The 26,192-nt window shown below is 46.1% G+C and overlaps 1 protein-coding gene across 1 annotated transcript; it reads left to right on the top strand.

Annotated features, from left to right (window-relative positions):
- Positions 1 to 8,496: 8,496 nt before the first annotated feature.
- On the top strand, positions 8,497 to 19,625 carry RIPPLY3 (ripply transcriptional repressor 3). Its single transcript, XM_053564594.1, has 4 exons — positions 8,497 to 8,600; positions 9,684 to 9,750; positions 15,158 to 15,225; positions 19,322 to 19,625. Exons 1-4 carry the CDS (start codon positions 8,497 to 8,499, stop codon positions 19,623 to 19,625), a joined length of 543 nt encoding a protein of 180 aa, XP_053420569.1.
- The last annotated feature ends 6,567 nt before the right edge of the window (positions 19,626 to 26,192 follow it).

Here is a 26,192-nt window from a genome sequence, read left to right as displayed (position 1 = left end):
TTGCCATTTGTGTATATCTGTTATATATACCTATATATACCTGTTCTGGGCATAAAAAACATTGCTTCGGGCTCCTTACATTTTACATGTTTATATTGATCTGCATTTAGAATTTACATGGAAACCATAAATTATATATCAGCTTCCCAGAGAATACGCTAGTTAAGGGGTGGTGCCTGTGGCTCAAGGAACCGGCACTATATTCCGGGGTTGGCAGGTTCGAACCTGGCCCTGGCCAAAACTGCAAAAAAAAAAAAATACATATATATATATATATGCTAGTGAGTTTAATTTTCTTTTCCTCTCTGCCCTTATGTTTAGGTATACCTTTTTAGAATTGTTTCCTAAGATTACAAAGGTATTTTCTGTTCTGTCTGATGAAAATCTTTGGTCCTATCTATTACAAATATTCCAACTTACATTAATAAAAACATCCAGAATTCAGCTATATATATATATATATATTTTATTTTTAGGCAGTCTCACGTTGTCACCCTAGGTAGAGTGCTGTGGTGTCACAACTCACAGCAACCTCCAGCTTAAGCAATTCTCTTTGTGTTTTAGTTCCCTCAAATGACCACACAGTGGGTAGCTTAAAACAACAGAAATTTATTCTCTCAGTTCTGGAGGCTGGAAATCTAAAATCGATGTGTCTGCAGGGCTGCTTCCTTCTGGATGCTCTCAGGGAGAATCAGCGCCATGCCTCTCTGTAGCATCTGCCTCTCAGTTGCCCGCAGCCCTGTGTTCGTTGGCTTGCAGAAACATCACTCCAGTCTGCTTCTGTCTTCACATTGTCTTTCTTCCCATACATCTCTGTGTTTCAAATCTCCCTCTGCCTTTCCCTTATAAAGATTCCTATCGGCTTGGCACCTGTGGCTCAAGTGGCTAAGGCGCCAGCCACATACACCTGAGCTGGCAGGTTTGAATCCAGCCTGGGCCCACTGAACAATGATGGCTGCAACCAAAAAATAGTTGGGCGTGTGGCAGGCGCCTGTAGTCCCAGCTACTTGGGAGGCTGAGGCAGGAGAATCACTTGAGCCCAAGAGTTGGAGGATGCTGTGAGCTGTGATGCCACGGCACTTTACCCAGGGCCACAGCTTGAGGCTCTGTCTCAAAAAAAAAAAAAAAAAGACACCTGTCATTGGAGACAGGTCCACCATGTCTTGCTCTGTTTTGCACTGCTGTAAGAGAATACTTAAGACTGGATAATTTGTAAAGAACAGAAAGATTTTTCTTATGGTTCTGGAGGCTAGGAAGTCCTAGATCAAGACATTGGCATGTTTGGTATCTGGCGAGGGATTAGTCTCCACTTCCATGATAGTACTGTGCACGCTGGATCCTCTGGAGGGGAGGAATGCTGTTCCTCACACAGCAGAAGAAGGCAAGTGTAAGAACCCACTCCAGAAAGTCCACACCCCTTTTTTGGACACAGTGTCTCTCTCCATCACCCCAGCTAGAGTGCAGTGGCATCATGGGAGCTCACTGCAACCTCAAACTCCTGCACTCAAATGATCTCCCTGCCTCAGGTTCGTAAGTAGCTGGGATTATAGGATCAAACCACCATACCTGGCTAATTTTTCTAGTTTTTTGTAGAAATGGGGTCTCCCTCTTGCTTAGGCTGGTCTTGAACTTTTGGTTTAATAACCAGAATCCACAGAGAACTCAAACGTATAAGCAAGAAAAGAACAAGTGATCCCATCACAGGCTGGGCAAGGGACTTGAGAAACTTCTCTGAAGAAGACAGGCACGTGGCCTACAGACATATGAAAAAATACTCATCATCCTTAATCATCAGAGAAATGCAAATCAAAACTACTTTGAGATATCATCTAACTCTAGTAAGATTGGCCCATATCACAAAATCCCAAGAACAGAGATGTTGGCATGGATGTGGAGAAAAGGGAACACTTCTACACTGCTGGTGGGAATGCAAATTAATACATTCCTTTTGGAAAGATGTTTGGAGAACACTTAGAGATCTAAAAATAGATTTACCATTCAATCCTATAATTCCTCTACTAGGTATATACCCAGAAGACCAAAAATCACATTATAACAAAGATATTTGTACCAGAATGTTTATTGTAGCCCAATTCATAATTGCTAAGTCATGGAAAAAGCCCAAGTGCCCATTGATCCACAAATGGATTAATAAACTGTGGTATATGTACACCATGGAATATTATGCGGCCTTAAAGAAAGATGGAGACTTGGGGCGGCGCCTATGGCTCAGTGAGCAGGGCGCAGGCCCCATATACCGAGGGTGGTGGGTTCAAACCCGGCCCCGGCCAAACTGCAACAAAAAAATAGCTGGGCGTTGTAGAGGGCACCTGTAGTCCCAGCTACTCGGGAGGCTGAAGCAGGAGAATCGCCTAAGCCCAGGAGTTGGAGGTTACTGTGAGCTGTGTGACGCCACAGCACTGTACCAAGGGCGATAAAGTGAAACTCTGTCTCTACAAAAAAAAAAAAAAAAAAGAAAGATGGAGACTTTACCTCTTTCATGTTTACATGGATGGAGCTGGAACATATTCTTCTTAGTAAAGTATCTCAAGAATGGAAGAAAAAGTATCCAATATACTCAGCCCTACTATGAAACTAATTTATGGCTTTCGTATGAAAGCTATAACCCAGTTATAACCTAAGCATATGGGGAAGAGAGAGAGGGAGGGGAGGGAGGGGGGAGTATGGGCGGAGGGAGGGTGATTGGTGGGATTACACCAGCGGTGCATCTTACAAGGGTACATGTGAAACTTAGTAAATGTAGACTATAAATGTCTTAACACAATAACTAAGAAAATGCCAGGAAGGCTATGTTAACCAGTGTGATGAAAATATGTCAAATGGTCTATAAAACCAGTGTATGGTGCCCCATGATCGCATTAATGTAAAAAAAAAAAAGTTAAAATCAACTGAACATTCTTAAGCTGTGCCAATTCATATCAATACTAGGTTTTCTAAGAAATATTCATTATATCATCAAAGAAAGATCATACAACTAAGAAATAATTCTAATGGTCAAATAAAAATTTTCAAGAAAAAGAGAAAGTAAACTTTAAATTCCTTATCTATCCATCTCAGCTGTAAAATTACTCTATATTGCCAGTTTCTTTTAACTTGGCAGTTGATATAATAAATTATTTTCCTGAAAATAACATTTTTGTTTAAAAAAAAAAAGAATTCAAAACCAAATATATTTCATCCACCAATTTTACTTCTACTGCCAAAATTTTACTTCTATAGTGAAAAGAATTGAGGGGGAGAAGCCTAGCCAGCAGGTACAACGAACATTGCTCAGGCGATGGGCATACTGATAGCCCTGACATTTGAATCATAAACACTTCCATCTAAGAAAGATAATTGTACCCCTTAGTGTTTCAAAATAATAGAAAAAGAAAAAAAAAAACCAAAGCAACAAAAGACAACATTTATCTATTATCACATCAGATACATGGTGCTTGTCAGTCTAGATTTAAGAACAGCTGCTAAGGCTCAGACAGCTTCATGGAACCATCAGACTGGCCAGTCCTTTCATGGGTGATAAACAGTGCAAGGACACTGGCTCACTTGCCCTAGGTGAGGATGCTCCTCTGTGACAGAGCTAGAACCAGAATTCAGATGTCTTGAGTTTTGGAGTCGTGTATCCTTCTTATGGGCCTGAAGGATAAATAACCCCAAAAAGACATCACACACATGGAAAGTATGAAAAATGACAATGAATACACACCATGCACAGCACTGAGCACGTGATGTGGGTTTCCGTCCAAGGGCAACACCTTGAAACTCTGTCTCAAAAAACAAACAAACAAACACAAACCTCTATGAGTCCACTAATATGGAGTCCCTAGAGTAGTCAAATTCATAAAGACAGAAAAAAATTGGTGGCTGCCAGGGCCTGGAAGGAGGGAGAAATAGGAAGTTATTATTTAAGAGTTTCAATTTTGCCAGATGAAGAGTTCTGTAGATGGATGGTGGTGATGACCACATGAAATGAACTTAATACCAATGAACTGGACACTTAAAATGGCTAAGATGATAAATTCTATGTTTTCTGTTTTGCCACAATTTAAAAAAATAAAAATAATTTTTTAAAACCCTCCCAAAATAAATTATGTCCCTTATTCCCATGGAACAATTATACTTATTTTTGGTCTTACATGCTTTAGAAAATAATTAAACATCTTATAGCTTTTAAAACAGCTTGGAGAGTTGCAGAACACTTTGTGGAGGGATAACAGGAAATACAGCCTGACTAAACAGAAGGAAAGGAAATTATCATTTCCCTGCTTGTCTCCAACACTGTTTATGTAAAAATATTCTGCCCTTTTAGATGTTTTGACTTTTGGTGTCCTCCTCCTAGGCAGGCCGGAAACCCTCAGGGTCGACAACTTTACTCTTTGTTTTTAAGCAAAGGCTAAAAGTCAGCATATGCAAAAGGATTTTTAATTAAAGACACCAGAGTAAGAAATAGAATCTCTATTTCATTTACCTCCCAGGCAGGGATTCACACATTTGAAGTTTTGTAACTTCTCCTGATTTGTAAACCAGGGGCCTAATTAACTTTCTTAAAATTTCTTTCTCTTCTCCAAAGTACTTTCTCTATCACAAAGATCTCCCATAGATACAGATAAAGTTTTAAAAATAGTTATAATATCAAACTTGATGGCACAAAAGCCTTTTGAATCCCCAACTACCTCAATGGCAATTTACTTCTTTGCGGAATTTTAATTCCTCTGTCTACAATAAGAAGAATATTGTCTTAAAAAGCTCGTTTTGGCTCGGGGCCTGTAGCTCAACCAGCTGAGGTGCCAGCCACATACACCAAAGGTGGCAGGTTCAAATCTAACCAGGCCTGCCAAACAACAATGACAACTACAACCAAAAAATGGCTGGGCTTTATAGCAGGCGCCTGTAGTCCCAGCTACTTGGGAGGCTGAGGCAAGAGACGCTTAGGCCCAGGACTTTGAAGTTGCTGTGAGCTGTGATGCCACTGCACGCTACCCAGGGTAATAGCTTGAGGCTTTGTCTGAAAAAAAAAAAACTCATTTTAGGGTGGTTCAGAGTGTTGGGCGCAGGTCTCATATGCCGAAGGTGGCAGATTCAAACCTGGCCCTGGCCAAACTGCAACAGGGCGTTGTGGCGGGCTCCTGTGGTCCCAGCTACTCGGGAGGCTGAGGGAAGAGAATTGCCTAAGCCCAAGAGATGGAGGTTGCTGTGAGCTGTGACACCACAGCACTCTACCAAGGGCAACAAAGTGAGACTCTGTCTCTAAACAAAAAAGCTCATTTTAGGCTCCGCACCTGGCTAAGGCTCCAGCCATATACACCTGAGCTGGCAGGTTCACATACAGCCTGGGCCCACCAAACAACAATGACAACTACAACTAAAAAATAGCCAGGCATTGTGGCAGGTGCCTGTAGTCCCAGCTACTTGGGAGGCGGAGGCAGGAGGCTCACTTGAGCCCAGGAGTTGGAGGTTGCTATGAGCTATGATGTCTCAGCACTCTACCCAGGGCGACAGCTTTAGGCTCTGTCCCAAAAATAAAAAGTTCATTTTATTTTACTGATGAATATTTTTTCATTAAATACATTTTCATCAAAAGCATACATAGTTGTGGATTTTAAGTACAGCTTACGTAGTTATATTCTACCACCTCAAAGACAGATGATCTATGTACATTATTTGGAGTATAGACTGTACATTATCTGGAGAATAGACTCCGAGTAGAAGAGTCTATTCCCCCCATGCTTTTATTTAGTCAATATTTATTGATTTCAATATGAACTCATGGGTATGTATTTTATACCTTGAGTTACAATCAACTACTACTTTATTTGGTTGCTCAAATTGTCCCATCTTTGATCATCGTGGTCTTACATTGTATTTGGCAGAAGGAAAAAAAAAAAATAAGAGAAAACCAAGTGTCTGCTGTGTGCAGGTGCCACACTGGGTCCTTTGCCTTTTGGGTGTATTTTTAGTGGCATTCTGTTTTTCAAGCCCATGTTCAGGTCAGGAATGCTGGTCCTCAGTCTCTAACCAGGTGGTGACTGCGCCAGTTCTTTAACCTCTCTGAACTCCAGTTTCTTAAGCTGTAAACTGAGCATAATGCCTAATTTAAAGGGTTGGGTGAAGATTATAAAATTAATATATAAGGTTGGACAAGTAAGTTCACGAACCCGTCCTATAAAAAGTGCAACATACCTCAATGCTGAATATCTCTATGGCACCTTCAAAGTCCTCCCCTTAGGAAGCCATGCACCAATAGGAGCGCCTAGACCACCCTTCAAAGCAGTTTTGGGGCTTTTTCTCTGGAATAGCCATCAGAGCCATTGTCACACCCACTATGCTCCACAAAGAAATAAATGATTCTGTTTATATGAGGTGCCTGGAATGGTCAAATTCATAGATACAGAAGGTGGAATGGTGGTTACCAAGGGCTGGGGGTAGGAGGATGGGATGTTTAATGGGGACAGAGTTTTAATTTGGGATAATGAAAAAGTTCTAGAGATAGAATGGTGGTTATATACCAGTGTGAATATGCCTACGGCTGCTGAATTTTACACTTGAAACTGGTTAAAATCATAATTTTAATGTTTTGTATATTTTACCACAATAAGTGTCACATATTTATTGATGAAATTAGAAAACTTTTTTTTTTTTTTTTTTAAGAGACAGAGTCTCACTTTATCACCTGCAACCTCTAACTCCTGGGTTTAGGCGATTCTCTTGCCTCAGCCTCCCAAGTAGCCGGGACTACAGGAGCCCACCACAACGCCCGGCTTTTTTTTTGTTGCAGTTTGGCTGGGGCTGGGTTTGAACCTACCACCTTCGGTATATGGGGCCAGCGCCCTACTCACTGAGCCACAGGCACCACCCAGAAAACATTTTTTAAAGCCTCCAGAAATCTTTAGTAAACCCAGTATTCAGCAGCCCCTTGTTTTGTTATTTGTAGCCTTTATATATATTTCACATCCTACTTATACAATTTTACTTTTAATATTGTATTTTCCCATGCTGTTCAAAACCTTTAAAATGTTTTTATTAGCTGTGTAATATTTTACCCCAATCACTGCCATGTTTTTAGATACACTTTTCCAATATTATAGATAATGCTAAAATAAACAGCTCTCCGTGACTAAGTACATCTTCATGCCCACTTCAAGGTACACTCTTAGTCCAGACACTGACGTAGAATTACTAGGCCAACAAGTGGATATTTTTAAGGCACACGATACAGATTACCAGACTCTCTCAGAAAGCCACCCTGTTACTTCACCACCAGCTACCCTGAAACCATGCATCTGAAAGCACCCACAGAGGGGTGTCCAGTGCTCCTTTCAAAACCCCTCCTGCACTGCTGGAGGAAATGGGGGTACCTTACCGTTGCAAGTGGCCAGTTAAGGTTCTTTTAACCCCTCGCCCATTTTAGTCAGTTTCTTTTAAATCATTTGCATAATATTATATGAAGTTGGAAATCCTTCCTCTTTACTGTTGACATCTTAAAGAAAAAATGTGAAGAACACTTTAATCTCTGAAGTTCTTCGATTTTTTAACATCCGTTACGGCAATTTAAATGACCTCGAGGAAGTTCCAGTTCTCAGACGCGACAGTGGCCCCCTGAGGGGCAGATGCTACCAAAGCTAGCAGCCCAGGAATTCAGGCCCCGCGCCCTCCAGCGCCTTCCGCAACGGTGGGGTGGCACTGCCTAGGAAATCGCGTTCCTCCCACCCAGACCTGCGCTCGGGAGTGTCCCCAGGGCCAGGGAGGCGCTTTCTAAGTTTGACCAGGGGCCATAAGGAGGAAAAGCCCGCCTCTCCCTCCCCTTCGTCAATAAGTCACGTCCTTTCTCAAGCCCCCTTCCGTGGCGAGGGTGCTCTCGCGGCGCCCCATCTCGCTCGGTCCCGTTTGTGCGCCCCAACTCCCCCACTGCGCCTCGGGTTGGAGCTCCGAGTTGGGCGTTCTGGTTCCCGCTGTCCAGCCACGAAGGCAGAGCGGGTCCACGTGGGTCCCCAGAATTCTGTAGCTGCCCCTTCCAACTGCTGGGGGAAACGTCCGATGGAAGCGCCCAGTCACCCCCTGTGCCTGCCTCGGCTCTCCGCGCCTCCCAGGTCACTTCCCGCCGTCTCCTCCTGGAGCTTCCACGCCCAGCCCCCAGCGCTCCCTCCCTGGTTTTCCTTTGTCTCTTTCCCACCCTTGTCCCGACCTCCCCAAATCCTCACCTTCACTCTCCCGCCCGACCGCGCTGCGCCTCCTCCTTCAGCTTTTCCCCCTCCCATCCCCACTTCCCCGGTCCGCGCCAGGAACTCTCTCGTCCTCTCCCCTCCCGGCTTCCCCTTTCCCACCCTTGACACCCACCCCCGCACTCCCTCCCGGGGGTCCCCGGTCCCCCCACTCCCTGCCCCGCCCTTGTTTTTATACCTGGCTCCCTGCGCTCCGGGAGGTGAGCGCAAGAGCTGGAGCGGATCCTGCAGCGTTGGAGGGGCTGGCGCCGCAGGCACCATGAAACCAGAGGCGGCGGCTGGAGCCCGGGAGGCTCAGGGGCGCTTCTGTCACTGCCCCGAGGACGAGCCCCGGAGGCCATCGCCACCGCCCGGGCCCGGCAGGTGAGGGTGTCCCCGCGGCATGGGTTGGGGGACGCGTGGAGAGGCGCGCGCAGTGTGGGTGCCGGGAGTGCCGCTAGCCGGAGCCCCTGCGCGGCTGACAACCACGAGGTCGGGCAGAGCCCGGGAGCTCGACGGCGACGCCGAGCAAGTTCTTTGGCCCAGACAGAGACCGGCGCCCAGTTCCCTCGCTCCCAATATATGGTCCTGAACCCCGGAGGTCCAGGAGGCACCTGGCAAGGAAATGGGCCAACGCTTTGGTTTATAGAAGATCTGAATTTACCTGACTTGGAAACATTGAAGACTCTGGACCCCTAAGCGAGCCTTGCAAAGGAATCCTGTCACTTTGTCACTTTTTGGTGGGTCTTTGGTTTCCCTGCTCTTGGGGATCAAGGCTCGCTGTCCCTGTTACCAGCTCTTTTTCAGGTAGTAACGTTTAAGGAAATCAAATTAACCGTGGAGGCAGGGAAGGGGCTGGGTGGGCCACGTAGCCAAAGAGGGGAAACACGGCAGAATTTCGGGGGGGCGGTGGTTTGCGCGGTAGAACTTTGTAAAATCATCTCTGTAGAATCAACATCTTTCTATGATCGAGGCAGGGTGGGGAACCTGGGGCCTCAGGGCCACACGTGGCCTTCTGCATCCTTGAGTGTGGCCTTTTGACTGAATCCAAATCTACGCAACAACTCCTTTTAATAAAGGGATTTAGTAAAGTTTGGATTCAGTCAAGCGGTGACACTTTGGACAGTTCCCCACCCGTGAAAGCGACAAAATAACCAGCTATAGTTGAAAAATTCAGGACTGAAGAATCCGGCTGGAAAAGAAATCCCTCAGCAAATGTGCTCCCCAATAGTAGTGTCAGATTTGGGCCCTACCTTTCCAAAACCAAAGTGAAGGCAGAGAACAGGGAATGCAGCCCCAGGGAAAAACACAAATGACACTGGTTTATCCACAGAAGAAGAACCTGAAGGAATGAACATTCTGGGCTGTCCAGTCACTCTTTTTCAGACAGGCACTAGAAATGAAAATAGCTCTCAAAATTTAAAAAGACAGCAGAAATGCCTTTTCTCTTGGGTGCTTGCATTCCAGCCCCACACCATGGAGACCGTGGATCCCTACACCTGGAGATGCTGAGCTGACCAGAACTGGAAGCCAGGTAAGGTTAACTGTGGACATTGAAGGTAACCAGACCAGCCAGAAAGTGGCACCATCTCTAAATAAAGGGACCTTGAAAGGCCTCCTCCTCGTATCCCACACTAGGACATCTAACCTTCAGTGCCCCAGGGTCTGAGAGCCAGTATGAGTAAGGGATTACTCACACCTGAGTCCTGTTGTAGCTAGGGCTTCTCATGGCTTCTCCTTTCTTGAAAAGCAAAGCCAGGATGGCATAGCTGTTTCATGGGAATTACAAAGGATTTCTCCAGTGTTGGGGTTTCTTCTGCAAACCAACAGGTAGAGAGGGGAGGGGAGAAGGCTGTGACAGGCCCTCACCTGAGAAAAAAGGTGAGCACCCCATTAGCTCTTGGCAGTGCAAATAGGGCAGAGCCTCGTCTAAGGAGCTCAGAAGTTGCAGTTAAAAGCCCTCACCCGGCGTCTGGCCCTTTCTGAAGCACTTTGGGCACTGTCTGCAAGCACTCCAGGGGTAACTCATGTTGTCTGAGCAAACACACTCAAGCCCAGGGCTTTGTGAGCAAAGATTAATTGCCACTACTATTCTTTTGTTACCCTGCTTTGGTAACTAAATTGCTTTATATTTATCGATGCGATGACTTGCCTTCATAGAATTTACCTTTCCTTTGTTATATTTTAAGGTATAAATTGGTGGCTTTTATTTATTTATTTGTGATGGCTTACTTAAAATGCTGATGAGTTAATAACAGGCTGGGAAGAACCATGTATTTAATTTACATAACGAGTGGTATGTGGCTTACTGTGCATTTGTAATATGGTAAGAAATGTGGGTGCGGGAAAGCTCTCCTTCACCATATTTTGATATTTTGGTTCATGTGTTAAATTAATCTGAATATGGGCGGCGCCTGTGGCTCAGTGAGTAGGGCGCCGGCCCCATATGCCAAGGGTGGCGGGTTCAAACCCAGCCCCGGCCAAACTGCAACAAAAAAATAGCCGGGCGTTGTGGTGGGCGCCTGTAGTCCCAGCTAAGGCAAGAGAATCGCGTAAGCCCAAGAGTTAGAGGTTGCTGTGAGCCGTGTGACGCCATGGCACTCTACCGAGGGCGGTACAGTGAGACTCGGTCTCTACAAAAAAAAAAAAAAAGAAAATCTGAATATGGGGAGTTTTAGTTCAATTACTATTATTTAAAGGATGAAGCAAATAAAATCTATATCAAATTAGCAAGAGATATGCTTTTTTAGCCCACATTGTTTACATGCAATATCTAAATAAGGTAGAAGAATTCCTTCTTTTGCATTCGAACTTAAGTTCTTTTTTTGTTTGTTTGGTTGGTTTTTTTTGAGACAGAGTCTCAGGCTGTTGCCCTGAATAGAGTGCTGTAGCGTCATAGCTCACAGCAACCTCCAACTTGGGCTCAAGGGATCCTCTTGCCTCAGTTTTTCTATTTTTAGTAGAGACGGGGTCTCACTTTTCTTTGTTGTTGTTCAGGCTGGTCTCGAACTCATGAACTCAAGCAATCCACCCACCTCAGCCTCCCAGAGTGCTCAGATTACAGGCGTGAGCCACCAAGTCAAGCCCAAACTTAAGTTCTTAAACAAAAGATTTATTTATGTATTTATTTATTTATTTATGAGAAGTCTAAAGCTGTGGCCCTGGGGAGAGTGCTGTGTCATCACAGCTCACAGCAACCTCAAACTCTTGGGCTCAAACTATTCTCTTGCCTCAGCCTCCCAAGTAGCTGGTACTACAGGCGCCCGCCACAATACCCAGCTATTTTTGTTGTTGCAGTTGTCATTGTTGTTTAGCAGGCCCAGGTCGGGTTCGAACCCACCAGCCTCAGAGTATGTGACTAGCGCCCTACCCACTGGGCAACGGACACCGCCCTAAACAAAAGATTTAAAGGTGATTGTGTGAGACAGTATAGATAGATGTTTATAATTATCCAATTTTCTTTTAAATGAAATATACTGAAGCCTATACGTTGTTTTTGAGAATGACCATGCCATAGCCGCTTCCTACCCAGGGCAGGTAGTGTTTCTTTTTCTATTATTATTATAATGAGAAGGCCATTTGTGAGAAAAATGATTATTTGCATAGAAATGATAAGCTGTAGCTTCTTTCTTCTTGATCAGTTGCCTGTCACCTTGAAGGAAGCAGGTGTGTCCTTGGATTGGGGTGGGAGGAGAGTGGGCGTTCCCTGAGGTCTCTGGGCGTCTCACTCCCGCTCCCGGCTGGGCAGTGTGAGCCAAGCCGCGGGCAAGGCCCCCACAGGGAAGGAACGCGTCTTGCTCAACAGCGCCCTCTCCCGACAATGAAGGAGAATTCCTCGGCCCAGAGCCGGGAAATGCCACTGGTCTGGCGACCTGTATGAACCAGGCCTCCCGGCAAGCAGATCAAAATGAAAATAAAATCTAAATTTAAGGGAAGGCCTCAAGGCCCTGAGTCCTGAGCAGCAGAATCTTCCTCACCCACTTGGTGTCCCTACCAGCCCTAGGAAGCTATCTCCCTGACCTGCCTGGAAAACCTAAGTTTTCCAGACCTCAGTTGCATTTCCCTGCCAGCCACTTGCGGACAGTTTCTTGGAAAAGGTCAAGGACTGTTTGTTCTCCTGGCGGGTCCTATCCCCTCCCCATGGGCCCCACGCCTTGGCTTCAGCCCTGGGTCAGAGGCGCAGGTGGGAGAAGGCCCACCTTCCTCACGCTTGTTCTCTTGCTGTTGAGAAAATACAGAGGTCAAGGAGGAAGCATCAGAAGTTCAACACCAGTCTGAGCAACATAGTGAGACCCTGTCTCTATAAAAAAAAAATTGAAGAAAACCCATTTACACACACTTACACACACGGAGCTGACCTGTTGTACATTTCTGTTCCCGTATTTAATTATAAAACATCTAGACATTTCCCTCATTAGAAAAAGGATCTTCCGTAAAATCCTTCTGGAAAATAATCAGGATATTTGTGGCATAAAATTTCTAAAGCTGTATAAGTTGTGGGGTAAAGTTTTTAAAGTTTGTAAAGGCGGCTCAGCGCCCGTAACTCAGGGGTTGGGGCACCAGCCACATGCACTGGGGCTAGTGGATTGGAACCCAGCCAGGGCCTGCTAAACAACAATCAACAATGACAACAATAACAAAAAAATAGCCAGGCCTTGTGGCGGGCGCCTGTCGTCCCAGTTACTTGGGAGGCTGAGGCACGAGAATTGCTTAACCCCAAGAGTTGGAGGTTGCTGTGAGCTGTGACGTCATGGCACTCTACCCAGGGCAACATAGTGAAACTCTGTCTCAAAATAAAATAAAATAAAGTTTACAAATGTGTACCCTGTGGTTCACAGAGGCCAGTCAGAATCAGACGCTTCAAGGAAGCTATTTTTTCTCTGCACCTCCTACCATTACCTTTTGTGTCCACCAAAGTCTGCGCATTGGGTGGACTCTATCCCATCACGGCAGCAAATTGTCTTTAGCAGGACAGGATTGCCTACGATGGTAGAGGGAGCCTGAGCAATTAAGGAGTAGTTTATAACTACAAACAGCTTACCCAGGAGTAATTTCCTGTAGCCCTCCCCAAAGTGTGCAACCTTATAGAAAATATTTTGTTCCATAGAACCTCATTGTATTTCTTTGAGCTCATCACAGTGTATCCTATTGACAGAAAGATGGCTGATAAAGCATAGTGTCTGCAAAGGCTCCACACAGGCTCATTTGCTCACAAACATCCTGCACACACACACACACAACTCTCTCTTCCCACCCAGGGCCCCTGTAGGATGGGACGGCATGGAGACTGACCATGTCAATGCCCTCAGAGTCCTTCCTTGTTGTGCTGTAGCAGATTGTCCCATTCCCCATCTAGTTCCGACTAAAAGCCACCACCCCCATCCATCCCAGCTCATTTTCAGGTCATTCCAGCACCATCCAGAACACCCCACTCCTCACTTTCCACAGTAACTACGTTTTCAGAGACCTGGATGAGATGACAATTTTCTAGCTTCTTGGCCCCTGAGATAACCTGGCTCCATTTCAGGCCATGTCCCTTCAGCCCAGCACACTCAGGGGTTTGGGCAGAACAGGATCAACCCGGGACACATAGAGTGTGACCATCGCCTCACCTTCCTGGTCACCCTGGTCAGCGGTGATCTTGGACAGGCACGGCTGTGCTGTCTCTTCGCTAATGCTGTCCTGAGCTGCCTGGGCTCAGACCCTCTGCCCCTCTCCTTGGCTCCTGCTGCTTTAGTGGTCATGGCCTTTCAATGCTACTGAAGTGCACCTGGACCCAGCCCTTCCTTTCTGATCACCTTACCTGTGCTTATGTCTTTATCATCTTTTGCCAAGACTGGTTACCTCCCTTCCTTCACCAATACGGTCTCTACGCTGCTCCTAGCAACCAGCACTGTCCTTGAAAGACAGACCTTTTTTTTTTTTTTTTTTGAGACAGAGTCTCATTCTATCACCCTGGACAGAGTGGTCTGTCGTTATAGCTCACAGCAACTTGAAACTCTTAGGCTCAAGCAATCCTCCTGCCTCAGCCTCCCAAGTAGCTGGGACTACAGGTGCCGGCCACAATGCCCGGCTATTTTTAGAGGCAGGGTATCAATCTGGCTCAGCCTGGTTTGCAACCTGTAAGCTCAGGCAATCCACCCGCCTCATCCTCCAGAGTGCCAGGATCATAGGCGTATGCCACTGTGCTTGCCAGTTTTTCTACTTTTAGTAGAGATGGGGTCTCGCTAGTTCGTGTTCAGGCTGGTCTTGAACTCCTGAGCTGAAGCAGGTTGCTCACCCACCTACCTCACCACCCAGAGTGCTAGGATTACAGGCATGAGCCACCATTCCTGGTCTGAAATACAGATCCGATTGTTGAACTCCCTGGTTCAAAAATCAGTCAGCGGTGCTTGAATCCAGAATCAAACCTAAACTCACTAGTGGGTATTCAAGGTCTTCTGCCTCTGACCATCACAGCATCTCACTCATTCCACACTGGGCTGCCTGCTGTTCCCTACCTGCGCCCTCTGTTTTCTCGCCCCTCCGAATTTGATGTGCTCCTCTGTCAGAATAGCCTCCAAATTCATGCACGTGTGCCAAAGATGTGCCAGGCCCTCCACAAACCCTTTCCTGATCCTCCTTCCTACTTAGCGTCATGGGTGCCTCACCATATTATATTTTGTAGCTTAGTTACTTGCATACACGTGCATTTCTCCATGTTAGACTAAAGTGCCTGGACCAACTCAGCGTCCTACCCTTTCCTTCTCTGAGTCCCACACAGTGCCCGGGACATTTTCACAATAAAAGAAACAGGGGCTTATTGAGTACTGCGTAGGCATTCAAACTCTAGAAAATTGGTACTGAACAATTGCGAACTACTCAGATTCTATTTTTTAAAACTTCAGGATGTCACCTGCAGAGGCTCCTTGATGTATCTGAGTTTGTATGTGTCTTTACAGCTTGACCCTGGAGGAGACCAACAAACTTTTGGATCAAAGGGAGCTTTTGGGTTTCAGCATCCTGTAAGGTAATGTGTGATTTCACAATAAGAAATCTGTGATTTCCTTTTCATCTAAGCATTAATATGTTGTAGTGTCTTCAACATACACATTTTCAACAAAGTGGAAAACAATCCAGTATATTCTTTGATATTATTTAGTTCCTCATACCAAGGACTTTCAGGATATTTTGTTGTATTTCTGGACACATTTGTATATTCATTCATTCAGTATTTCTGCTGCAAGGTGCAATTGGCCTCTTTTTTTTTTTTAGACAGAGTCTCAAGCTATCCCCCCAGTAGAGTGCTCACAGCAATCTCAAACTCTTGGACTTAAGTGATTTTCTTGCCTCAGCCTGCCAAGTAGCTGAACTACAGGCGACTGCCACAATGCCCAGCTACGGCCTCTCTTTTATTTATACTTCTCATTATGTATTATGCCTTATGATAAATGTAATTGTGTTAAATAATTAATATGATATTTACTTAGATGTTGAGGTACATTTCTATTTCTCTACCTGGGCATAAGCTAATATATTGTCTAGTGCAAAGTAGATCTTCACAATCTAAGTGTTGAGTAACTAAGGGATGGATAGATACGTGGTTTCAGCACAGTGGGTGCAGAGCATCATGGCTGTTTTCCTCCAGCTTCTCAGTTGGACATTTGTGGTCTAACAGTGACCAGGATTTTCACTGCCACCTCCCACCTGTGTATCATCGATTTTAGGACTTTTTTTTCATAGAGTCTTACTATGTCGCTTTGGGTAGAGTGCTGTGGCATCATAGCTCATAGCAACCTCAAACTCTTGGGCTCAAGCAATTCTCTCGCCTCAGCCTCCCAAGTAGCTGGGACTACAGGTTCCCACCACATGACCGTCAATTTTTTTTTGCTGTAGTTGTCATTGTTATTTAGCAGGCCCGGGCTGGGTTCGAACCTGCTAGCCTCGGTGTGTGGGGCTGGTGCCCTAACTGCTGAGCTATGGGCGCTGAGCCCCATTTTAGGATTTTTATCTGTCTTATTTTCTGTCTCTCTTGATCTCTCCTTTCCTTCACCAAAATTCACCATTATTTGGGGTGTTTTTGCCCTGGATGACCTGGAAGGTTACCCTCGCTTCTAGAGATGAAATTCAGAGCCCCTCAGACTGGTCAGAAGGAAGCTTTCCTGGTGTCCCTTACATGAGTGGTTTTGAGTCCTTATAGAATCAATGGGGAAGCTTTTAAAAATACAGACACCTGAGTGATCCACCCACACACACAGCCCCAAGCCTGCCTCACAGATACTCGGCTGCTGCTCCCTAGCTTTTATGTTTTTTTTTTCTCCCTGCCTTTTGATCAGTTGAATGTACTGTGACTGCTGAGGTGTGACCCACAGCCATGTAACTGTGCATCACACACTGGACATATTATTTCATTTTATATTTTCATTACAGAAAATTTCAGACATACACAGAAGGGGAGAGACTGGTACAGTTAAACCCACATGTACTTAATCACTGGGCTCAGTAATCAACATTCTTCTGATCTGATCATATCTATCACCCCCTAGGAGGTTTTTTTATCCTATTGTTAGCATATTTTCTTTTATTTTTGAAATGGGTCTCCCTCTGTCATCCTGACTAGAGTGCAGTAGCATCATCCTGGCTCGCTGCACCCTCAACCTTCTCCTGCCTCTCAAATAGGTACATGTCATCCTGCCCACCAATTTTGTTTTTAAACAGTCTCACTATGTAGCCCTTCGTAGAGTGCTGTGGCGTCTCAGCTCACAGCAAACTCAAACTCCTGGGCTTAAGCAATTCTCTTGCCTCAGCCTCCCAAGTAACGAGGACTACAGGTACCCACCACAACACCCGGCTACTTTTTTGTTGCAGTTGTCATTGTTGTTTAGCTGGCCAGGCCGGGTTCAAACCCACCACCCTTGGTGCATGTGGCTGGCACCATAACCACTGTGCTACAGGCGCCAAGCCCACCAGTTTTTTTTTTTTTAACACATAGGGTCTTGCTACATTGCCCAGGCTGATCTCTAATTCCTGTCCTCAAGTGATCCTTCCATCTCAGCCTCCCCAAGTGCTACGGTTACAGGTGTAAGCCACTGTACCCAGGTATTGTTGGCATATTTTTTGTTTTTAGTTTTTTTGTTTGTTTGTTTGTTTTTTTGTGGTTTTTGGCCAGGGCTGGGTTTGAACCCGCCACCTCCGGCATATGGGACCGGTGCCCTACTCCTTGAGCCACAGGCGCCACCCTTTAGTTTTGTTTTTTGAGATAGAGTCTCACTCTGTCACTCTGGGTAGAGTGCTATGGTGTCATAGCTCACAGCAACCTCAAACTCTTGGGCTCAAGCAATTCTCTTGCTGGAACTACAGGCGCCCACCACAACGCCTGGCTAGTTTTTTTCTAGTTTTAGTAGAGACTGAGTCTTGCTCTTATTTAGGCTGGCCTTACTCTTGAGCTCAGGTAATCCACCTGCCTCAGCCTCTTGGAGTGCTAAGATTACAGGTGTGAGCCACCTCACACAGCCTGTTAGCATGTTTTGTTTGTTTGTTTTGCAGTTTTGGGCCGGGACCAGGTTTGAACCCACCACCTCCAATATATGAGGCTGGTGCCCTACTCCTTTGAGCCACAGGCACCACCCCTGTTAGCGTGTTTTAAAGCAAATCCCAGACATCCCACAAATTTACCTGCAAATATATCAGCAACAAATACCTAATTTTTAACACGGCTAAACACTAAACTATGCTTATAGTTATGTCTTAGATTTATATATTCTGCCCATTGCGGGATTTCTCAGTGTTGGCACGATAAACATTTTGGGCTGGATAACTGTTTGTTGTGGGGGCATCCCATGGTTTTAGAAGGTTTGTTAGCATTCCTAGCCTCTACCCACTAAATGCCAGCACCTTCCCCTCAGTTGTGTCAACCACAAGAAAAACCTCCAGACATTGCCAAATGTCCCCAGGGGTTGAGAACCACTGGATTACTGGAAATCTTAGGAAGTAAAACATTTGTTAAACATTATTTATAGGAAGGTATTTTCTCTTTCATTTTCCTCCTCTTTTTTTTTTAAAGACAGAATCTCACTTTGTCACCTTCAGTAAAGTGCTGTGGCGTCACAGCTCACAGCAACCTCCAACTCCTGGATGTAGGCAATTCTCTTGCCTCAGCCTCCTGAGTAGCTGGGACTACAGGTGCCTGCCACAACGCCCAGCTATTTTTTGTTGCAATTTGGCCGGGGCCGGGTTAGAACCCACCACCCTTGGTATATGGGGCCAGCGCCCTACCCACTGAGCCACAGGCGCCGCCCTACTTTCCTCCTCTATACAAAAAAGGGGATATTGAAATCAGGTTTGCAAGACAGCTCCCATAGCTCAATGGGTAGGGAGCCAGCCACATATACCCAGGCTGGCAGGTTCAAACCTGGCCTGGGCCAGCTAAACAACAATGACAACTGCAACAACAAAATAAAAATAGCTGGGAGTTTTGGCGGGCGCCTATGGTCCCAGCTACTTGGAAGGCTGAGGCAAGAGAATCGCTTAAGCCTGAGAGTTTGAGGTTGCTATGAGCTGCGACATCACAGCACTCTACCCAGGGTCACATAGTGAGACTCTGTCTCAAAAAAATAAAAAAAAAAAAAATAATAATAATAATGATCAGGTTTGCAAATATGTAGTGCTTATTTGACAAACTCTGTCATTTCCTCAGAAGACCACAGGAAAAAGTGCACATCAAATCTGTTAGTGAATGAAAAGTAGGGGACAGGGGATTATGGGGAAGGGGGGATATTTTAAATACTTTCCAGGTATTATGGGAATCATAAATTTTTCTAATTATAAATTTTATGAAAGTTAGGGGCTCCAAATTGTATATATTTAAATGTTTTTCTTTTTTCTTTTGTATTTTTTCCCCAAAGCACATCTTTTCTATTCTGGATTTTCTTGTTCAGATCACAGCTCACTTCAGAAGTTGGGTGGGGATTGTCACCAGTTCTCCCCTGTAGGTGCCTGTGGTCCCAAGTTCTGGTGACAGGAAAATACTGATTGGGATGTGGCTGCTTCTAGGAAAGAGAATCTTCTAGAAGGAGTGGGGACTGTTTTCAGGTTGATTAATGGTATATTTGTTTCTTAAATATTAGACTTTATCTACCTGCATCAAAACGCCAAGAATACCTGCGGAGTTCCGGGGAGAAAGTGCTGGCCAGTTTCCCTGTGCAAGCCACGATTCACTTCTACAACGATGAGTCTGATTCTGACAATGAAGAGCAAGAGGAAGAAACCCGCCCCTGCCATCCTCCCTGCCAGGAGGAAGAAGGTCTGGAGGAAAGTGGCCCCGGGGGAAAAAGCACCGACCAGCCCTTATACCAACAGTGGCCACCTGGTGAAAGGGGTGGCCTTTCTGGTGAGGGTCAGCTTCCCCACAGTGACCCCTCGGGGAACTAGAAGTGCTCCCAAAAGAATGAATCAATGAATCTGGTGTCTCTCCCATGACCGCCCCACCAGCCTGCCTCTTCCTAGGCCCTGTCCAAGCCTGCCTCACCTTCCCCTCTTGGAGACAGCCAAGCCAGGACACTTTGCACCCTCTGTTGAATTTGCAGAGGCTGAGGGCTGCACAGAGTCTACTCATGGCAGGAACTCAACTTTTACTTTTCTTCCTTCTGGGGATCCTTTTTTAGTGCACTCATGCATACCTTTGAGAAAGGATTCTGGAACAAAGAGGTTTGTGTCAACACTGGGTATTATCAGTAGAGCCAACTTTCAAAGCTCATTTAGCGTTGTCACTCGGCTGATCAGATTACAAACTATTCCTATATAGATTAGTAAACCACGCCCACCTCTCACTTGATCCCAGACTCATTATTTAGTTATTTCTGCTTTTATAAATATAATTTAGATATTATATCTCAATTTTAATCCACTGTCCAAGAGTTGATACAGTTGTTTAGCAGCATTTTGGGGGGAAAAAAACCCATTTATTAAAAAAAAAAACACTGAATTGGGCGGCACCTGTGGCTCAGTCGGTAAGGTGCCGGCCCCATATACCGAGGGTGGCGGGTTCAAACCCGGCCCCGGCCAAACTGCAACCAAAAAATAGCCGGGTGTTGTGGCGGGCACCTGTAGTCCCAGCTACTTGGGAGGCTGAGGCAAGAGAATCGCTTGGGCCCAAGAGTTGGAGGTTGCTGTGAGCTATGTGATGCCATGGCACTCTACCTAGGGCCATAAAGTGAAACTCTGTCTCTACAAAAAAAAAAAAAAAAAACACTGAATAATTTCCTGAAGGGTAACAAAGAAAAAGATATGGATTTCTGGGGGACAATTCTGGATAAAAATGTACATGACAATTTGTATAAAGACTATGTGTATGAATGTACAAGGATTAGAACTTTAACTTTTCTTAGTTGATGACTGCTTTGGCTTGTTACTTGAGAAGACTATCACTACTTTTAATTAAAACATCTAATGTAAGCCAGGTGTTGTGGTGGGCACCTATAGTCCCAGCTACTCAGGAGGCTGAGGCAAGAGAATCGCTTCAGCCCAGGAGTTGGAGGTTGCTGTAAGCTGTGACACCACGGAACTCTACCAAGGGTGACAAAGTGAGACTCTGTCTCCAAAAAGAAAAATACCATAAAGTTATTTTCAGTTTTTTATATTTTGATAACCCAATGAGTATATTCCTCAAAGTTTTTGACAATTATTTTACATGTGGTTGTCTTCCTGTAAATAGTACATTATATAATTTCTACTTGAAATAAATATTTTGAAAGAAAGAATATTTTATTTTACTTATTTTTTTTTTTTTTTAGAGACAGAATCTCACTTTATCATCCTTAGTTGAGTGCTGTGGCATCACAGCTCACAGCAACCTCCAACTCCTGGGCTTAAGCGAGTTTCTTGCCTCAGCCTCCCTAGTAGCCGGGATTACAGGTGCCCGCCATAACACTCGGGTATTTCTTTTGGCTGCAGTTTGGCCGGGGCCGGGTTTGAACCCACCAGTCTCTGTATTGCCTGAGGGCAGGCATGGGGTGAGGCTGTCTCTGTTGCCTCGCCTTGGCCTCCCAGAGTGCTAAGATTACAGGTGTGAACTACCTCGCTTGGCCCCATTAATATTTATATATATATTTTTTTGTAGAGACAGAGTCTCACTTTATTGCCCTCGGTAGAGTGCCGTGGCATCACACAGCTCACAGCAACCTCCAACTCCTGGGCTTAAGTGATTCTCTTGCCTCAGCCTCCCGAATAGCTGGGACTACAGGCGCCCGCCACAATGCCCGGCTATTTTTTGTTGTTGTTGCAGTTCGGCCGGGGCCGGGTTTGAACCCGCCACCCTCGGTATATGGGGCCGGCGCCTTACCGACTGAGCCACAGGTGCCGCCCCCCATTAATATTTTTTTAAAGTAGAGTAATGCATAGAAATACTTTAGCACCCTTTAGCCAGTCATCATGGCTGGCGCCTGTAGTCCCAGCTACTTGGGAGGCCTGAGGCAAGAGAATCGCCTACGCCCTGGAGTTTGAGGTTGCTGTGAGCTGAGATGCTACAGCACTCTACCGAGGACAATATATTAAGACTCTGTCTCAAAAATAATAATAATAAATAAATAAATAATGGCTATATAATTGTGTAACATAACACTTGTTGAATCCTTACTATGCACCAGGTACTAGTCTATGTATTTTGCTCATTTCATCCCTTCAACAGCCCTGTGATATAACTCATTATTGGCCCCATTTGACAGCTGAAGAAACCAAAGTACAAGTGATCGGTAACTTGCTCCCCTCTCCTAGGGCACACTTAGGAGCCAGCATCTGAGTCCTCAGGTCTCTGTGAGTGGCCTTCAGGAGAGGTGGCCATGCCAGAGGGTGCTGAGGGAAGAGCAGGAACCCCACAGCTGAATATTGAGGGAGGACCCCTAGGGTGAAACAGAACACGTCTCTAGGTGAATGAGTGTTTCTCTAAGTAGGTGTTGGTGTCATGGTTCTCTCCTCACTGCCACTAGCTGTCTCAGCAGTGGGGAGGACAGAGAGGGCTTTGAGGTTATACTTCTCCCCACACTAGGCCTTGGTCAAGGCCCATGGCAGCAGCGTGAGTAAGGCTCTGTCTCTGTTGCCCTGCCTGTGCACGGCGCTGGCCTCATCTCACTGGGCTCTTCTGTGGCAGGCCTCAGCGGGTGGGCAGCAGCCATGTGGCCTCAGGTGGTTCTGGGGCGATGACATTGGGTATTTCTTCTTCTGCAGAGCTGAGTGTGGCTGCATCTACCTGGGATGGTCATGCAGCCTCATCAGACCATGGGCAAGGGGACATTTAGAGTTGAGCTACCCAGGGACACCAGATGGGGGTGGCCACACATTCAAAACCTGGGGTGCCCTAAGGGAAAAAAAAAATGCTCACTCATCCAACTACAACCCAGAGCTAAAACCAACACAGACCTACTGTCCATACATTACAGACATAGCTGTGTTGTCCAGCCCTACAGACTGCGTTTCCAACCCATTTGCACACACCACTTTATCCATCCTGAGCCCTTCCGGCTGAGGAGTCTGCTGAGAATGGAATGAGCACATCCTGTGACTTGCCTTGAAGGGCCTGGCTGGGGACACAGACCACTCCATGACCCTGCCCCAGGACCATCCTCCCCTAGAGAGGACCTGGTCTGTTTGCTCTTCTGAGCTGGCTTCCTGTGACCACCCCTTTGTCCCTCTGCTCCCCGGGGATGCAGCAGGCTTTCTCCCTTCATAACAGCCATTGACCTTCTGGTCTCTTGGGCACAGCTCTGCTCCACACCCTGAAGTTACTGAGGAAGAACTTTGTGTCCTTGGCTCCCACTGCCTTCTGTCTTTGACCCAAATACATTAGGTGGAACCGTGTGAAAATACTGGTATCTGACCAGTTAGCCCTAGAAAAATAGCACTTTCCCATAGATCAAGCTAACTACAGGCCTTTCTTCGAAACATCTTCCTGCTGATTGCAATAGGGAAACAAAAAGAAAGAAATAAAAATAAAAATAATGGGCACAGGGAATCCCTAGAGATTGTAAAGGATAATTTCTTCTAGCAGATCTACCTTTCTCAGATCTGTTATTAACAGGGAAGTTTGAGGGGGCTGCCGGAGGCTACCATGCCAGCAGACTCAGAAACTGGACCAGATGCCTCCCTCAAACCATAGGCCGGCCAGGCCCAGCCACAGAGAATCCCCACCACTCTCTTGGCCCTGCCCTGCCTCTCCCCACCCTCCTGGCTGCTGGAGTCCCCGCCCAGTCAGGCTTCCTCAATGACCTTGCTGTCACCTCCTCCCCTGTCCCAGAGGCCCTTGGATCCGGTCCCCTCCCCTCACCAATTTCTCTCTGTCCCAAGTGTTTTGCCCACAACATTTCTCCTGGCCTGGCTGATAAGTCCAGAAAGTTCCGTTTCCTTATCTACATTGTGGCTTTCTGCCTGATCTGCTGTCTCTTGAAGTCCGGAGTCTTAAAACAACAGGGGTCAGGCTGGAAAGCCATAGGGCTCGACTCAGCTGCTCCCATCTCCCTCCTGCTCTGGAGCCCCCGCAGAGTCTGTTTCTGCTTCACTCATGAGTCCCTGCTGGCCTACCCTTAGTCCCCGTCCAGGCGGCAAGTCACTCAGGCAGCTAGCAGAGGGTGGCCAACCCAGCCCCCAGCACCTGCCGCCTCCTCAGAGTCTCTTCTGATCTCCCCCAACATCACACATACTCACAGGGGTCCCCAGGCTTCTATGAAGTTTCCACACAAGTCATCACAGGGAGTCTGGTTAGAGAACAGAGAATCTGCCACTCAGGGCAGGGCCGCAGGCCACCCCGAGGTGCTCCGAGACAGGGCATGGCTTCTGCCTCAGCAGTGCGAGTGCCACTGAGTCGTCTTGCACCCCTGCTGGTCCCCAGGATGCTTGCAGACGTCACAGCCTGTCCCATGCCACTCAGCTAGCGGTCACAAACCCAGTCAAGCCACGATGACTTCTCTTTCCACATACCGTCCTTTCTTAGTGGCTGCTTGTTCACTGACTGCTCAAGTCATTCACTGGAATGTTCTGAATACCTTCAAGGTGCCAGGTACCATTCTAGGCCTTAGAGACATAGTGCTGATAGGACAGATGAGGTTCCCCAACCATGTCACCTCATGGAGCTTACAGGGCATGGGAACACAAGTAAACAATCTAGTGATTCTCAAGGTAGGGTCTAGGGCTAGGCATGGTTTATGTGTTACCAGGCTGGGGTGGCATAGTCAGATGTGGAGAGAAGTGTTTAGAAACTTCAATGAAAATTTGATAATTTGACAGACAAATTTTCGGTTTATTGAATCTAGTAAAAAAAAAATCAAGCTTCTATTGTTTATATTGCTTAATTCATTCTGGTATTAATAGAAATTCATTTTTATTGTATTTTACAAAAATATAAAACTGCAATGGATGGGAAATTTAGAAAAATTCAAGCTACATCTCCAGAAACTTTGAGAAGCACTACTCTAAATTGCAAATTACAATTTGTGCCATGGAAAACGTGATGGAGAATCACAGGGGAGAACCCCATTTGAGAAGGGCAGTGTTTGATGAGAGCTGAAGGGTGAGGAGGAGCCAGGCAGTTCAGGAGACAGCCTGTGCAAAGGCCCTGGGGCAACAGAGAGAGGCACCCAGCAGAAGGAGCAGGGAAGAGTGGTGGGAGGGGGAGACAGACACAGGCTTCATCATGTAGTTTGTGGAACAGCCACAAGAAGACTGGGATGTGGTTTGGGCATTGGAGTGATATGGTCTGGTCTATGTTTAAAGACTCCCTTTGCTGCTGTGTTGTGAAGCCAAGAAAGGCCAACTAAGGGAGGAGGGGCCCAGTCAGCACTAGCAGCTCAGGGGTGAGTGTCTTGGGGGATTCCAGGAGGAGTTGTTCCCAGGCAGTAAAGACACCCAGGTTGGGGGTGACCACAGGGTAGACACGTGCGGCCCTGCCTTTCCTTCCTGTCCCTTTCTGGTTGCAAAGCAGAGAGCAGCTCCATCCTGACACAATTGTAGCGTTCAAATGTAAGATCCAGAAGGATGCTACGATGAGAACATCTCATCTAAAGTCCAAGCCTGAGACAGGCTTTTCAGAGCAGCTTTCTTGTTAAGGCCTAGCATACAAACCCTTTTAAGGAAACCACTCGTGGGGCGGCACCCATAGCTCAGTGGGTAGGGTGCCAGCCACATGCACTAAGGCTGGCAGGTTCGAACCTGGCCTGGGCCAGCTAAAACAACAATGACAACTGCAACAACAAAAAACAATTGCTGGGCATTGTGGCAGGTGCCTATAGTCCCAGCTACTTGGGAGGCTAAAGCATGAGAATCACTTAAATCCAAGACTTTGAGGTTGCTGTGAGCTGTGACACCACAGTGCTCTACTGAGAGCGACATAATGAGACTCTTTCTCAAAAAAAAGAAAAGAAACCACTTGTGCCTTGGACATTTACTGACTGAAAAAAGATGTTGCCAAGATGGAATTCAATTTATAGAAGGATTTCTGCAAAGCTCCTGCATTGTGCAATCAGACCCCCAGCCCCTCAAAAGGCAAAAAATAGAAAAGGGAATTGAAATTAATAAGTTTTCTGAGAAATAAGACTAAGGCCTGGGTCATAGAAAGGTTGGATAATCTGGCCTTTTAGCAATTGATGTTTGTGTGCTGCAACAACTAAGTGGTGATGGGTGCCCTTGACAGTGATGCTAAGGCGCCATAAATTTCTAAAATACCTTGTAAATGTCCAAAAGGAAAAGTATACAATTTTCCATAATTTTAAAATTGTGGTTTCCCTTTTCACTTTTTAAAAATGGGATAAGTGGCTGGGCGTGGTGGCCTCCTAGCACTCTGGGAGGCCGAGGAAGTTGGATTGTCCGAGCTGACGAGTTCGAGACCAGCCTGAGCCAGAGCTAGCCCTTGTCTCTAAAAAATAGCTATGTGTTGTGTCAGGTGCCCATAGTCCCAGCTACTTGGGAGACTCAGGCAAGAGAATCGCCTGAGCCCAAGAGTTCGAAGTTGCTGTG

This window comes from Nycticebus coucang, chromosome 16 (assembly GCF_027406575.1).
Source record: "Nycticebus coucang isolate mNycCou1 chromosome 16, mNycCou1.pri, whole genome shotgun sequence".
In the NCBI taxonomy this organism is placed as follows: domain Eukaryota; kingdom Metazoa; phylum Chordata; class Mammalia; order Primates; family Lorisidae; genus Nycticebus; species Nycticebus coucang.
The sequence above is the reverse complement of the archived record's forward strand: the minus strand, read 5'-3'. Positions and strand labels throughout refer to the sequence as shown.